General features: G+C 33.4%; 2 protein-coding genes across 6 annotated transcripts in view; one reads left to right on the top strand and one right to left on the bottom strand.

The window, feature by feature from the left end:
* The window catches only part of SOS1 (SOS Ras/Rac guanine nucleotide exchange factor 1), a 122,043-nt gene that overhangs the window by 5,623 nt on the left and 99,821 nt on the right, over positions 1-16,599 (bottom strand). Inside the window, exons 16-22 of one of the 3 annotated variants that reach the window (XM_037009342.2) lie at positions 14,198-14,360; positions 13,595-13,712; positions 9,112-9,284; positions 8,798-8,914; positions 7,275-7,539; positions 1,976-2,020; positions 165-283 (exon numbers count right to left, since the gene is read on the bottom strand). In XM_037009342.2, the coding sequence (XP_036865237.2) occupies positions 165-283; positions 1,976-2,020; positions 7,275-7,539; positions 8,798-8,914; positions 9,112-9,284; positions 13,595-13,712; positions 14,198-14,360 (1,000 nt within the window). Of the gene's footprint in view, positions 1-164; positions 284-1,975; positions 2,021-7,274; positions 7,540-7,593; positions 8,244-8,797; positions 8,915-9,111; positions 9,285-13,594; positions 13,713-14,197; positions 14,361-16,599 lie in introns of those variants that run through there. The other 2 variants (XM_037009343.2, XM_073214160.1) reach the window with 2 other exon arrangements.
* Positions 1-16,599, top strand: part of ARHGEF33 (Rho guanine nucleotide exchange factor 33) — a 121,944-nt gene that overhangs the window by 88,465 nt on the left and 16,880 nt on the right. The gene's annotated exons all lie outside the window — the stretch shown is intronic.

Genomic DNA, 16,599 nt, shown 5'->3' with positions numbered 1-16,599 from the left:
TGTTGCTGCACAGTAAATCCATATTTAATCCCATTAGACTCTGTTAAGCCCAAATATTCTGAAGTGTTAACCTAATCCAGTGAGAACTAAACTAGACACAGACAACTGATTATAGTGTAACTATAATAATTCCACTTTCCAGATAACAAGATTTTCTACTTTACCTTAGATGGCGAAGATTCCGCTGGGGCAGATTCTGGTCGTCTTCGTGGAGGAACAGGAGGGGGGACAGGCACTTCATCAGTGCCCTTGGTTAAACTTATAGATGAAACTGAAGCAGATCCTGTAGGATGTTAAATTTTTTAAAAAGTTCACAGGAATTTTTATTTCACCTAATTAATCCTGAAAAGGTTAGCTGGAAACTGCTTATATTTATTAAAAGAAATGTATAGAAGTACCTAAAGCAGTTCAGTAGACCAATATCCAATAGTATTTTCTTTATTAAAGCAAAATGCTATAAGAGCATGCAGAAATTTCTCAGCAGAATTTTCAGAAAAAAAGCTACCTAAGATATTCTGTTATTTTGCTTCTTGAACAAAATAACATTCCCACTGTTAATCTACTATTGGAATTTTTTATTTGGGTGGGATTCTCAGATTTCTGAGAGATATAGCAAACTATAAACCTTTAGGATGGAAATTTTTGTTAAGCTTTTGTGATGGGCTCATTTTTTTCTCTCAATTTATTACTATAGAATTTCCCTACCCTTACTGGATAGTCCTTCTTAAGACAGCCTGATCTTAGCCACTCTCCCGGTCTCTTCCCTAGAAATTCTCTCAAAGGATGCAGGGGAGAGAACCCAGTGTCTGGGAATGGGAGTGGGGGTGTTGGGTCTCCTCGTTTTGCTTGGGTAGAGGCTTTCCTTGGCAGGTAAGCAAACTCAGGCTTATAATACACTAATCCAAATATCTTAGTTGTGATGGAGCTATTTAAGATGACTGAGGCAGTCCTGATAATAAACACAGAAATTACACTAAAATTTAGTAACCTTGATTTAAGAATAAATTGATGAACTGACACAAAAAGGAAGTAAAGCTTCTAACTGGAACCTATCTTACAGACATTTATGATGACAAGAGCATAATACAGGCATATAAATAATTACACTTTGAAAGACAACATTTATTTAAGTTGTGAGTTTATGAACATTATAAAAAAGATAAAAAATACTTAAACGATCACTGAAAATTATCCTTGGCAGGTTCTTTTTTTCTGTTAAGCATTGATAGCTTTTATTTTGTCAATTAAATATTGTTATGACAATATAGAACTTAAAAAGATTATTTTGTGTACTGCTATTACTCAGATAAGCATTTTGATTACCTACCTTTTTTTCTTAAGAGACTATGATTAATTAGCTTGTAACTAATATTTTCCATTGTACACATTTTGATATCATTTGTATTCAGGGCAGCAAAAACCAATCTATTAGCTTAAAATTTATGGAATAATTTGGTGAATTACAATTATCTATACTGGAACTTTATTTTGCTTAACAGTGATGAATATTTAGGCTGTACAGTTAAGTAGTTAATAACTGTAAGATCTTCCAAAGTCCAACAACAATTATCTGCCAGTTGTCGCCAAGCTAAGTGTATTTTGTGATGTAGACATTGCATGTAGCTGCCAGCATTCCCATATGCGCATGCATGCTCTTGCTTTTTTAAGAAGTTGAGCATTAAAATATATTTAGAAATCTATAGATGGAAAACAGAAATGGTTTTAAATGTGGAAGCCACCTGTATAATATTCTTTTAAAAGAGAAAAAAGGTTCTACAAAAAGCATGAAAAATATATAGGTTTAAGCAAATAATTTATGATTAAAAGAGCACAAGTGAAGGCCTCACTTCTAAGATGTTGCAAGCATGTTACCAACGCTGCCATACCCAAAAAGAGTTTTAGCAGGAAAGGTTACACTTGGTTTAATTTTTAAAGCCAAAGCAAGAATTATGAGTCTTAAACTAAATATACTAACTTGGGCCATGGGGCAGTGTAACTTGGATAAAGACGGTATCGCTGCCTGTGAAAGGAAACAAGAACAAGTAGATTTTTTTCTTTCATTGATATATTCAACTCATCTGTAAAAATTATCATTCTAGTTTTAAAGAATGGCATAACAGTCTTTAGTAAAAGCTCATTACTTCTTACTTTAGAGAAAATGAATTAATTTGAGTTACTATCATATTGGGAATTTTGAAGAATCCTTTTAGAGTCACTACTTGATATAATAATTAAATGAAAAGCATCCATGAGAAAACTAAAATATCCTTTATTAATAGTAGATGACTTAAAAATGTATAAACCCAATCTGAGCAAAGAATTCAGCTGGACATATAGAAATATGCCATTTACTAAAGATTATTTAAAAGGTCAAATTTGTGGAGCAGTAACAAATTTGTTATATAAATTGAAAAATGAATTTCTTAGTAATGTTATTATACACCTTTGAAAATGTTCTTGGGGCATACATTCTCATCACAAAAGAACTACAGCTTTGGATGTTATGAACAAGTTTGAAAGTGATATAGCTTTTTTCCTTCTATATTCTTGAACACTAAAAATCAATAAACATTTGGTGCTTAGACACACTTTAAAAAGGAAACTAAATAATAAATTTTGAATGTCTAATTCCAACTAATTGTTTTAAGGAAAAAACTCAAAATCATAAAAGCCAAAGCCCCAAAAACATGAATGTAGAAAAAGTGAGACAAAAGATTAGATGACCTACACTGGTTCTAAATCAATCTAAGTTGTTTATGTTACACTGCCTCATCCTCCAGCATATTGAACAGATAATATCCTAGAAACTAAAATAATTTTTGTAACACCTGACTGAACTGATTTTTAAAAATTCAGGTGTCTCTTTCTGTCATTTTTGCACAACAGGTAATTAGTTAAATAATTTAGACCATTGTTTTTTTCCAGCTTCTATGGTCTGTGTTCCAGGTTCAGCTGGTAAGACTATTAATTTGAATGCTTATATAGGTATAGAGGTCTTGTTTCCCAGACAGACCCAATTTCAAATAACCTTTACTCCTTTCCATATGTACTGAGGCCATGGTTACTGAAGGTAGCAATCCAGCTAATTCTAATAAGTCATCTCTCAGAGGATTAAAACTCACTTTTATACTTTGATATTAAATAAGGCCATTGTTCTATCAATGATTCCCTTCACTATTTATTAGGTACTATTTATTATGACATAACAGGGGTTAAGAGTGTATCCAGGTCTAGTGTTTACCTATTTAGGTATTTTCCACCTCTCTTGGAAAGGAAATAAATATTCTCTCTAGAAATAAGCCTCAAGAACATGGTAATACATCTAGTACAATACAGAAATAAAATCAAAACCCAAAGCTCATAAAAGCTACAAGCTACAAGCTTTTAGAAAGGATGATTACACCTGTGCATACCCATTTGTGCACACAGACAGCACAGACTTAGCTTTGATCATATTCACATATATAGCACAGGCTTAGATTCATGCATTGGTAAATCTGCAGCAATTTTCTGCTATATCACTGTAAACTAACTGCTTGGACTCACTGACTGGAAAATGCTCATAAAAAACTCTTAGAATTATACATGCTCTAAGAAATATATACTAGAAATTCTTGTCAGCTAGGTACTGAACAAATTTATTGATACTGAACAAATTTATTGATGACTTAGGTAGTATTAATTTGTAAGTACAAATCCCAGACAACAGATCAGTGGTTCCCAATCTTGGCTGCAAATTAGAATACCCTGGGGAGCTTTTAAAAAAACACTGATGCCCAGGTGCCAATGCCAGTCTAATGGGCTAGGTATATAAAGGATAAGTTTACTAGGGGATTACACTATAGTCAGGGTTGAAATCATTCTTGAAGATACTCTCCAATTTATAAATGAGTCACTCTTGAAAAAGGAACAAATATTTTCTATAGAAAAATATACAGATCACAGATAATTTAAACTCATAAAAGCCTGTTAAATGCAAATGTATTTGAAATTAGAAACTGATCACCTCCAACAATCTTCTATGAAGAAAAGGGTTGCACTCCAGCTTGAAATGCTTGCAATACATCTCTTCTTGTCAAAGCTTCCCCTTACTAAGGGATGGAACTAAAGCTCATCTGCAGCACACACACCAGGTCAGCTCTCTGTCTCTCTCCTAACTAGGCAACTTCCAAATAGGAAGGTACCAAGAACACTTGTCTTCCTCCCCTCCTTGCAGCAAAAACAAAGTAGTGAGCTAGGAGTGATCTTTTCCTTTCCTGACCACTGCCATCACCACCTCAGAGGTAGACCTGGCCAGGGCAAGGGTGGGGCAGGGCTCTGAATGTGAGGGACTAAGTAGGTGGCCAGTTGCCTTTCCTGTTTTTACAAGGCTTTTCATGACCATTTTCACCCCCTCTGTGATCATTTTTGTGTAAACTTCTACAGCATTTATTGTCTTCACCATTCATCGAGCATTTTGCTAATAAGCACTTACACATCTTCTCCAGTAAAGTTTGCAGTCTTACTGACAGATGAAAGATAATCACAGGGCAAAGTTAATCATAGCATTTAACAATGGCTAAGCATTTGACTATGATTTTCTTTGTACTGTGATTATTTTTCATCTCTCAGTAAGACTGCAAGCTTTAACATATAAGATGTGTGAGTACTTGGCAAGGAGTGCGATACCCAACAGATACTGGCAGAATAAATTATTTGTTTTAAAATAAATTATTTTGAAAAAAAAAGAACTATAAGAAGCCAAAAAAAGGACTATTAAAACTGATAAAATATTCTAGTTAAACTTTGCCTTTTGAAAAACTTAAGCAATGGAATTTTCTGCTGCTCTGTATTGAGTAGAGCACCTCAGATGATGAAGGAATGTAGTACAGCAGCTCTTTCCTGCCAGGCCCTAAGGGAAACAAGGAAGCAGGTGTTCACTCCAGTGGCAACGTGGTGGGCAGCAAATTGGGCACTCTGGTGACCCCTCCAGCCCCAACACTCCTAGTGTATCTGTTAGGCAGAAGTGGGGTCAACAGCAGATGAGGACCTTTAATATATATAGGCCATAAATAAGTTTAAACAAAGGACTAAGTGAACATACAGATGGTTTCATATTATGCTGGCTTGATTTCAAAATCAGTTATTTTAAATTTTTACTAAGAGCAAAGGGAGTAGAATGAGTAGTTTTCTTTATCACAAAGAAAGAGAAATTGAGAAAACCCTCAAGGCTAAGATTAGAAAGCCTAACTACTGGAATAATGGGTTTCTCTACTTGTTCAGCTGCTGAAATTGGTTTGTCCCACTGCCACGTATGACAAAGCACTGACCAGAGCACTGCTTTCAGAATGATTGCTTCTTCCCTGTCTGATTAATCATTTTAAGATTTAGCACTAGTAAGAACTGTAATGTACTTATCTCCTGTTTTTTCCACCTCTCCCATTTTTAGCTGCTTTTAAACTAAGAGAAGTAGAATTTGCAAGATAGTTTTCATGTGATTTCTATAATCTACTTATGTGGGAAACTTTATAATATAGACCATAGCCTTCTGCTTGGGGAAAGTTCCTGCGAACAGTTAAATTGGTCAGAATGAATAATGATTTTAAGGTCAGGTATACTGCAAAAAGTGCTGATTTTATTTTATTATTTAGCAGATTGACAAGCTGGAGAAAATAAATGGGAATTTTTTTACCTGGTGTTTATCTGAACATATCATCAAAATTATCTGATAGCGTACTGTGTGTATAGCATGACTCCATAATCCTCAGTAGCCAAGTAAGGCTAAGATGTAATAATCCTTAAAACGAATATACTTTAGGCAGTAAAAAGACAAGACCAACTTCTGAGTAACTACAAATGTATGTGTAACAAATGTAGCAATAAATAAATGGGTTCTGGAACAAATCGCAAAATAATATGCCTCCAAAAAATAATTTTAAGTCGATTTGTGTTAAAAAGTTAGATTCTCTGAGTGGGAAGAAACCTTAAAAATCTATTTTGATCCCTAAAAGGCACAGAAAAAGCCTTTTAACCAAAATCAGCAAGCTCACTAGCAAACTGGGATGACAAGCCAAGATTCCTCACTCCTCGGTTAGTGCTTCTCAACCTCCTCCCATACAATACGTCACCACGCAGGTGCTTCTCAATATTGGGTCTATTCTGCCAAGTAGTAGGGCAGAACATGATCTGAACATTGAGCTAAGACAGCCCATGACAGTGGCTGTGACAGGATTAAAGCTGGTTGTATTCAAGTTTTGATTTAATAATAAACAAATGAAAGAAGGTTGTTGTGTTCTTAGTAGAGCTTTATAGCCTCACATGAAATTAATTAAAAAATTAATGGAAGCAGGGTGATCTAGATATAAAAAATAGCCTCTTCAAAGGGCTAGAGCTGAGCTGTACCATTTGGTAGCCACTAGCCATATGTGGTTTCTAAGTACTTGAATGTGGCTTGTCCGAACTGAGATGTACTGTAAGTGTAAAATGCATACTGGATTTTGAAGATTTAGAACAAAAAAGAATGTAAAGTATCTCATTAATAAAACTTTATATTGATTTCATGCTGAAATGACAATAATTTGCATATACTGTGTTAAATAAAATATATTAAAATTAATTTCATTTAATTCTTTTTGCTTTTTTAAATGTAGCTATAGAACATTTAATGATACACATGTGGCTTGTATCATATTTCTGCTGGACAGCAGTGACCAAAAAGAAAGGGATGAGCAATAGTATGCATACTGTGAGATTATACAGCTGCTTGGACACATAGGCAGTGTATTAGCAGGCACTATACACCATCCTCTGGATGATGTAGACAGAAAGGGTTCAGTAGGAGACTGACTTTGATACATGTCCAAATCAGATACAAGGTTTGGTGAAAAGGGAATAATATACTGAGTAGTATTCAAGCATAATTTTGGAGGCAACATTTAAAGCCCTGGACTGACATTCCTTGCAGATTTTGAGTTATCTCTATTTCTGCTGGATAGAAGGGATGCATTTTAAATTCACCAATTAAAAAAAATACTCAAATGAGGTTGAAATTACCAATTTCATTACCAAGCCTTTCAGTAAAGTATAATAAATTTAAAGAGGGCTGTTCTGACAAATATTTTTAAAATTTTAGGTTGCTAGAGTTTAGAATTTGTTTTAGAGTATCTTCTGAAATAGTATTTGATATCTCTACAAATTTACAAAAAATTTTTAAAAATTACCCAGATTCTTTTTTTTAACCGCTAGCACATATAATATTAACAATTACTTTAAAGCACTTAAATTTTAGCACCTACTTGAATGAAAAGGGCTCGAATGATCAGAATCAAAGACACTGCAAACATCTGTGGTACTGGAAGCCCCAGAAGCAGGAGGAGGTGTTAACGGTGTCCTTGGAGAATTTGGAGCAGATGCTGTACTTTCCGTCTCACTTTCAGGGATCCTACTATAACTAATTTTCCGTGGCTCCTGCTGCAGAGGTGTGGGGTGTCTCATGGTACCTGGTCTTGGGTTTGATGGACGAACACCAGGAGATTTTAGGGGATAGCTATATTTTTTTGGCTGTAGACATATCAAAAGAAACACGATACTTAACAACACCATTCTAGAAAGGAAGGTTTTTCTATATATGCCTGGTAAAATTCAACTAATAGCTAGGAAAACCATAACCCACTAATAAATGAATGAATTACATCATGATCCAAATCAAAGTATTCAAGTTAAAACATTAACATCAAAGCCTTGGCTACCTCATTTATTAGGGAATGAATTTCATTAAATAACTGAGTCTTAGTCCTATAAATATCAGAGTATTTGTCATTTTAATATTTCTGGATAGAAATCTTTCTAAGATATTTTGCATATTTCTCTGTTTTTTTAAACAGATCTTGTTGAATTAATTTAACCTTGCTGGAAAAACCAGGATTAAAATTTTGAATTATGCTTACTTTGCTGTAATCAGTGATGCCATCAGAATTATTTGAGTTATTTACAAATGCATTAAATTGCTTAAGTTTTCATCTGTGTGTGTGTTAGCTGTATGGAATTTTCTTACAGAGTGGTCATTTCTCAGTGGTATCAGGATGTCTTATCTGGAGATGACTACATGGCTATTTCTAGTTGCTGCTTTTAACCCGTCTTTTAGAAAATTGTTTTAGGTCTTGAGAAGTTTTCTTCTGAGGTAATATAATAGCGTAAGCTTTAACTCACAGACATTATAAAATTTATCTTGGTTACTTAGTAGTCATTTATGTTCACTTCTTGATCTGATGAATTAAGAGAGATTATATTTAGAGCAGTGAGATGACGACACTGTATATAAATGTGGTCAGGCACTGACAAGTAATAAAAAACAATGGAAACTTTATTTTTGCCCCGAAAAGCATCTTTAGCAAAATCTGTTTTTATTTTTTATGGCTAATGATTCATGGTTAAGAGTTCTAATAAGTCATTACACTATTTAAAAAAAAGGCATAAGCACATTATTTATTATATTTGTTAGTGTGAATTAATCAAATTTCTTGCCCTTAAATGATGAATGACTTTTTTTTTGTTTAAAAAAATTAAAACTTACATAGTTGCCCAATTTCTTCATCTATTATATTAGGATTTATTCAGATTAATATTAATGCGCATTTATTTGGAACCAAGTGGGATATTTATTAAGAACTTTTTCTACTACTTTAATTTGTGCGCTTTATCCCTGAATGCCTTTATAGAAAACTAATCAGTGTAACACATATAGTAGCAATGACCTCACCAGAAATAGATGACAAATGCCAAAAATATACAAATGTAAAAGAAATAAATGAATGCTTACAAATCTTGGGAGAGGTTTAGGGTTTCGTGGTTCTATTTCTAGGGATTTGTTGAAAAGATAATCTGTAAATTCTTTTTCCATGCTACTTCCCATTGGATTCAAGTTTTCAAAGAACCTCTGAAATAAATGCAAATTCATAAATAATTATTAATATTAAATACTTTAAATTCAGTTTGAAATTCATGAAAATAATTTAAGAAAACATTTAATGTAAGATGAATTATTTATTCTAAGTTTTGTTTCCTTCTCTCTTCTTTAAAAATAAACCTGCCTTTCATGGGATGGCTTATAAACTTAATTGTAATTCAACTTACTTTGATATCTGATTCTACTCGTAAACAGTAAGGCTGATTTTGGTACTGCTGGATTTCTCCTGTTATTTCTGCTACTTTCCTCCTTTTGCTAAAGTTTATAAGCTCTTTTCCGTGCCTCTTTAGGACCTCAGGGTTGCCTTCTTCTGTTTTCAAAATATTAGTTAGATAAATTCCTAGAAGATAAAATGAAATTATTTTAAGGATAAAGAAGGAAAAAGCTATTTTTTTTCTTTCTCAATAATTGTAGACATATTACACCATACCATATCAATCACCATAACCAAATATGCAAGGCACAGATTTCCATCCTATGAAAAAAGACAAGTTAAGTAAATGTCAAGAGAATATTTTTGTAAGTATCAAATCCTTCTGTGATAAACCTAAGAATTATAAATACCCATGAAAAAGGGAGACCAATTTTAATAAAATTAATAGATTTTTCAGTAGGAATAACCAATTTCCTATACCCCTCTAAACCATGTTATTTGATATATGTCACATTTGTTAAAGAAACTTTAATAACCTGCCACTAATAACACTTATTTTTGGCAAAAGGTTACGTTCAAAGGATCCTATTTTCTACTTACTCAGCACATGAAGACCCACAAGAGATTATTAGGATTTGTAATTCAGAGGTAGTACTGTCTGCATAGGCTTACTCATGGAAATGTGGAAGCATATGCAAGCCTGTCAACACAGGATGCATATACTTTATATATATGCTGGCCTTCAGTACTTCTGCAACTAGAGGCAGTCTGGTAACTGAGCTCCTGCTTCCCCACCACTGCAGGCTGTGCACTGGATAAGGAGGAGAATGAAGAAAGCAACAAGCACTTCAGTTCTCTTCTCTTCTAGCATAAAGGTTCTGGAACGGGCTCTGCTGCTTTCTCCTTGTGTGATCTTGTGCAAGTTCCTTAGCCTCTCTGTGCCTTGGTTTTCTCATTTGTAAAATGCAGAAAGCAGGGTTGCTGTGAGAAATAAATGAGTTAACTTTACGTAGAGGCTTAGAATGAGGTCTAACAGAAGGAAATGCTTGAACAATTGTGGCTCTGACTGTCTATGCTGTTGCTACTCTTGCATTTTTCTCTTATGCTTCTGCCTTTTACCCTAAAGTACTGACTATGATGCCTTAGGGGAAAAAAGGGTGTGTGAATATCTGAGTTGGTTCACTCAATACCCATGTACTTAGTCTGCTGTGTGCCAAGAACTGCATTGGTACTGCAGATACAAAGATGAACCAGACACACAGTCCCTGACCTCAAGTAGTTCAGAGTTTTGAATGTGGTGAGTTACGACAGTACAATTTGGTAAGTACTATATTAGTACTAATGCATAAGATGCTGTGAGAGCACAAAGGAGGTGTGCTTAACTCTGTCTTGAACTGGTGGGAGTAGAGAAAGCATCACAGGTGAAGTGGTGCTTACAAAAGTCTCAAAACATGAATAGCAGTTTAATGAGTAGAAGAGATGGAAGGGCATTTTAAACAAAGTAGCCATGTGTAGGAAGGCACTGGTTTGTGATAGAGCTTGGAAGGCATACTCAGAGATGTTGTTTGGTATGGTGGGACCACAGGGGTTTTATGAATGGGGTGGAGGAAGAGTGGCACTATATGAGGATAGACACACACAAGGGATGAGTAGTTCTAATCCAGTCTCTACCACTGCAGACTGTGCACTGGATGAGGAGAATGAAAAAATTACAGGCACTTTTCGTTCTAATCACAGATTAGTGGTTCCAAATGCTTTTGTGGTAGAGGCACACTTCTAAATACTAGAAATTCTGGCTTCATTCTTGAAAAGATAAATGACTCAAAACCAATAGTGAACAAGTCAGCAGTTATGAAACATGATAGACATCAATGCCTGTTTGGTTCTGAACAGTATTCAGTTATTAAGTGTGTTAGTTACTTGGCTATTTCTCAACATCCAGGCCAAGCTTAATTATACATTCATAAGACAAATTTACCGTGTGTTCTAATAAGCAGAGTTTCTTCTATTTCCAATGTCTCCCTGACACTTGGCTCTTTTACTTGCAGCCAGTTATATTCTTCTCCACACTGAGCTGCATGATTCACTTAGCTCAATGTTCAGTCTGACAAACAGTACACGTGTCTGTAATAGTACACATATTTGATGGTAGCCCAAATCAACTATCCATATCAGTCACAAATTGATGGCCCAACTGTTAAGAATTTGTGGGTAGTAGTATCTGGACTGGGTCATGAAGAACTTTTTTTAAAGAGCTTAACTTTTATCCAGTAGTAACTAGCAGATTTGTTAGCATTTTTGGATTCTAGAAGAATTACTCCAGCTGTACTGTGAAGCCAGAGTGTTAAAAGGAGTTAAGACTAGAAGCAAGAAGATGAGTTAGCAGGATAAAAGTAGTCCTGGTGAGATGATGAAGGCAACTTGAGATCTGTGGGATAAGATGGAGTGCATAAATATTTAAGAATTAGACTCCACAAGAAGTGATTAACTGGTTTGAGCAGAGGGTGGTGGGTGGGAATGAAGACTCTCAGCTTTTTGTCTGAGTGACCAAATGGGTGGTGGCATAATGACTGACACTGGGAACATACAGGATAGTCAGTTATGTGATGTCATAGGTGTTAAAAGTATATTTGATTGAAGTTATGAAAATGCTTATGTAGCATTTGGGAAAAGCACAGGATAAAATTTGGAAATTACGATGAATTGATAGCTAGTTAAAAGATCAAATAATCCAAGAGGCAGTGTCCAAACTTTGTTGACCACATGCTACATCAGTAAAAAATGTTTAAACATGATTTCTCAATACATGCATAATTTTTGAATAAAAAATGTAGTATGATTATATATATACCTGAACATAACATACTATAAGGCCTAATTCTTTTCAACAGATTGTTTTATATACCCTTCTCTGGAAACAGCCCTCTGGGGAGAGGGAAAGCAAAGTGTTATGACACAGATAGTGAAGAGTGTGAGATTTCACTTTTTTGCTGATGCACCGTATGTATGTGGGGATAAAGAAAAATTATTCAATAAATGTGGGCCAACAAATAATTTGGTGGATAAATAAATTTGAATATTCATATGATATCTAAAAGACTTCAATTTGATTAGAGTTAAATATAATTTTAAAAGTCAATCATAAAACTAGAAGAAAATATGACTGAATATTAAATTACTAGGCTGGAAGAACTTTCTAAACCTAGAAAATAGAAATCATAATGGGGAAGATGGAAAGAAAACAGAATTTAAAAATACTGTATGTCCAAGAATAAAAACTAAAAGGCAGACTGGTAAAAGATTTAGCTCAAGAAATACCTAGTGATAAATAAAATAGGTATAAAATATCTAGCTAGGTGATTATCTAGCTCAAGGAAATATTCTCAAATACAGAAAAAAGATATAAATACGAAGATAGTGGTTATAACATTATTTAGGAATACAAAAAAGCTGAAAACGTGTCCAATCACAGGATAGTTAGATATGTTGTCATACAAACTTAATGGATTATGCAGCCATTACAAATGATAATTATGAAGATTTAATAAAAATGACAGAATATTTAGGATATGGTAAGTGAAAAAAGTAATAAGGTCTACATGTCATACAATTACAACTATAAATAAAATGCACAGCAAAAGATTAGAAGTAAATATTAAGTGACGGGTTATAAAGTCTGAACAAAAAATGTGGGAAAATACGGTATGTTGACTGAAAAAAATATCAGGACTTAACAATGTTATGTGCAGTATAACATAAAGCTATATAGAAAAATATATAGATAAAGATGAGGGAACAGCTAGAAGAAAATATATCATATACTCAAAAGAATAAACACCAGATACGTGGTAGAGATGATAGTTTTTATAAGCATTTAAAGGAAGAATCATCAGAGCATATATACAAGCAGAGAAAAGAAACTAGTATGAAAGAGATATTGAAAGATATGAAATACAGGAAACAAATGATAGAATAAAATAGAGAAGCCTACAGAAGAGACAAAATTCACATGGTAGATTCTTTAGTATTAAAAAGAAGAAAAAGGCACTTCCTTCCTCTGGTGCAAAAGGGAAAGGAAAAAGGGTAAGTAAAATTTTTATGTGTGGAAGGTGTGGGCGCAAAGGCAAATGCACTTATTTTTGGTCACATAAAACTGTTAACATAAAACATGATTATAAATATGGATGAATATGGCCATGTCTCTTCTGTTGAGTGTTTGGTTTATTCAAATTCAATAAAACAGATTTCTATGAATATAAAAACACAAGTAAGAATTGTGATATCAAACCTCTACCCAAGATGGAAATAAACAGTGGAATGTATATATTGAGCTTGATCTTAAAAAGTCCTAATAGAGAAAATTCTGAGATACAGGTGCTAAATATTTTTAAAATAACAAGTATTTTGGCAAATTACACATGTGTAAAGTCAGTCATTTAATGAAGTAAGTGTCTTACTTTATCCAGAAATGCCATAAAACTTCAAGAAATGCTCACCAAAGAAAGGCACACATGGTGGATTAATAGACCTGAGTTTTGCCAAATATTTCTTATAGTGATCTTCACTTAATTCATGAGCTTCTTCTAAAATTTTCTTTTGGCGACTTGCTATTTGCTGTAATAAAAAAATAATACTTAGGGAGCATACATTTACAAAAGAAATCACAGGTTTTGCCAAAAAATGCCAAGCTAAGAGTAAAGCCCAAATGCAACAGTTATCAATTTAACTAAAGAAGAATACTCCTCCTTCAAAGAGACTATCTTCGTGGACCTTGGAACAAACTTAAGTGTGTTATTTGCATGAAATCTAGTTTATCTTGCCATTCCTCACACAATTATATTAGCATTTAATTGTACACTTTATTACAAATTAGGTGTTGAAAGTTTTTTCTTCTTCTAATTTAGGACCTATGAATGCATTTTAATAAGAATGTCTAATATAAAAAGATCCAATTCAATACAAAATTTAGATAATTCCATCTTTTAAACTCTTATGAAAGGACATATGAAGCACTTAAAAATTAAAGATCATAATTGTTAAAATCCTGACTGTTAGAACAGGGAATAGAAGTTCATTTGAAAATACTTCTGCAAACCTACCTCGAATGTGTGGTCTAGTCTGTAAACAGGTGATGAGTTCATAGCGCTGACAACCTCAAGGACGCCATTGAAGTTGTTCAGCTCTTGAAAGACTTGCAGAATCTCAATTATTCGACTCACCACAGCTACTCTTTCTTCTAAGTTTTCCGTTTCTACAATACATCTGGGAATCAAAGGCAAAAACTGAATAAAAAATTTGTAGTTCCCCCAACAAAGATATGATTTAAAGAATTTAGTAAATAAAAGAATGTAGAGTGGGTGTGGCTTATAGAGAATATATATTCAGAATGATAGGTAAATAGTAGGAGTTTGGAAGATAAGGCAAATGACTTTAAAGGTAGTCATACTGCTCTTCACTGTTCTGCAGACTGATACAGTCAGCCATTTAATAATTTTCCTACTATTTGGTACATCCCATCTCGGCATTAGAATTAACCAATGAATCTAACATCATGTAGAATGTATGCTGGTCTTTGGGATGTGGCTATGTTCTAGGGGAATTTGTTCTAGAATTCAAATATTCTGTGCATCTAGTCTTCATCTAATTGCAACACTGATTAATGCTTAAATTTTTCTTTTAATATACAGAAATAACCAGCTATATTTTTAGGAACAATTCTTTATATAAACATTGTAATGTTAAAAAGTCAATAAAAGCATTTTACCACAATTAATAAAAATTTTTTAATTACTTGGAAAGAAAAAAAAGCCAATGAGAACAAAAACATTTACATTTACACATCAAGAATCCTTGGGGGCAAAAAAAAAAATCCCAGTAAATCACTAAGCAGAAGAGTACTATGCTCAAAAAGAGAAAATTCCTCAGTGAGCATTTACTCCCTATTTTTAATATTTGAGAGAATTTTTACTTACTAATTACTTATCAGTAAAGAAAAAAACATTTTAAATTTGGTTTTCAATATGTAATATTAAACAGTTTATAATCTAAGAAAAAATAGAATATATAAATGGAAAAATATAAATAAATATTAAACATTTAAAAAGATGTAAAACTGCAGACTACATTATTTTCTGATGAAGCTGATATGGACTAAAAAAACCATTGCAAAACTGTCAAAACAAATTTGCCTTATTATCAAATTAAACATAACATGCTTATGTGTTTAAAGAATTAGCTAGATATCTTCAAATATATTCTTGCTAACTAGTTAACTGGACATTTTAAAAGGTATAATGCAAGTATAATTTACACATTTTATTTAATTATTTCAGTTGATATTGACTAAATATACAAAATGAGATCATCTGTGGAGCTTGTATAAAAACCAGGTAAGTCTGGACTGATTTATCCATAGATGACTCCAGTTCTAATGCACATCAATGGGTAAGAATCACTGTGGCAAATGAACACGAGCCTCTCACACTGAAAAGGCAGAAACTGGAACCCTTGTACACCACTGTTGGTAGTGGGAATGCAAAATGATTCAGCTACTATGGAAAACAGTATGGAGGTTCTTCAAAAATTAAAAACAGAACTATCATATGATCCAGCAATCTCACTTCTGGATATTTATTCAAGGTATTGAAATCAGTATCTCAAAGAGATATTAGCACTCCCATGTTCACTGTGGTGCTATCACAATAGCCGAGATGTGGACTCAACCTAAGCATCCATCTATGGATGAAAGGATAAAGAAAATGTGGTATATACATACAATGGAATATTATTCAGCAATAAAAAAGGAAGCCCTGCAATATGTGACAACACAGATGAATATTGAGAACATTATGCTAAGTGAAATAAGCCAGTCACAGAAAGACAAATATGATTCTACATATATAAGATACCTAAAATAGTTAAACTCATAGAAGCAAAGAATAGAGTGCAGATTGCCAGGGGCTGGGGGTGAGGGCAGTGAGGAGTTGCTAATTGGCTCATATCAAATTTCAGTTATGCAAGATGAATAAATTCTAGTGATCTGCTATACAACATTATGCCTATAGATAACAATACTATACTTCAATTGAAAAAATCTGTTAAGATCTCATGTTAAGGGTTCTTAAAATTTAAAAAAAAGGAACAGAAAACAGCCTTCTCAGTAACCTATTAAAAAATAAGGCAGAAATGAAAAACAGTCTATGTCTTATCAGTTACGTTCCCCTTTTATAGACATAAGTTTTAATTATTATGATAGAAAAGGGCTTAAGTATACTTAAGTACAGTTAAGTATAGTTATTCAACTTGATAATGAAGAAATCAGGAAGCAACATTTAGATGGCAAATTCTAAAGCTTTACTTTTTAGAGGCTAAGAGGTAATAATGTAAATAGAAGGCAGTCCTAACTTTCAGATTATTTAGGATGCTTATTTCTCTTTAGGAACTGCTTTGTCTTCATCCACATTCTAGCTAGGTTCCATTCTTTTCTTGTCACTGGTCTCTT

Source organism: Manis javanica, chromosome 1 (assembly GCF_040802235.1).
Source record: "Manis javanica isolate MJ-LG chromosome 1, MJ_LKY, whole genome shotgun sequence".
NCBI lineage: Eukaryota > Metazoa > Chordata > Mammalia > Pholidota > Manidae > Manis > Manis javanica.
This window is presented reverse-complemented; position numbering and strand designations above follow the sequence as displayed.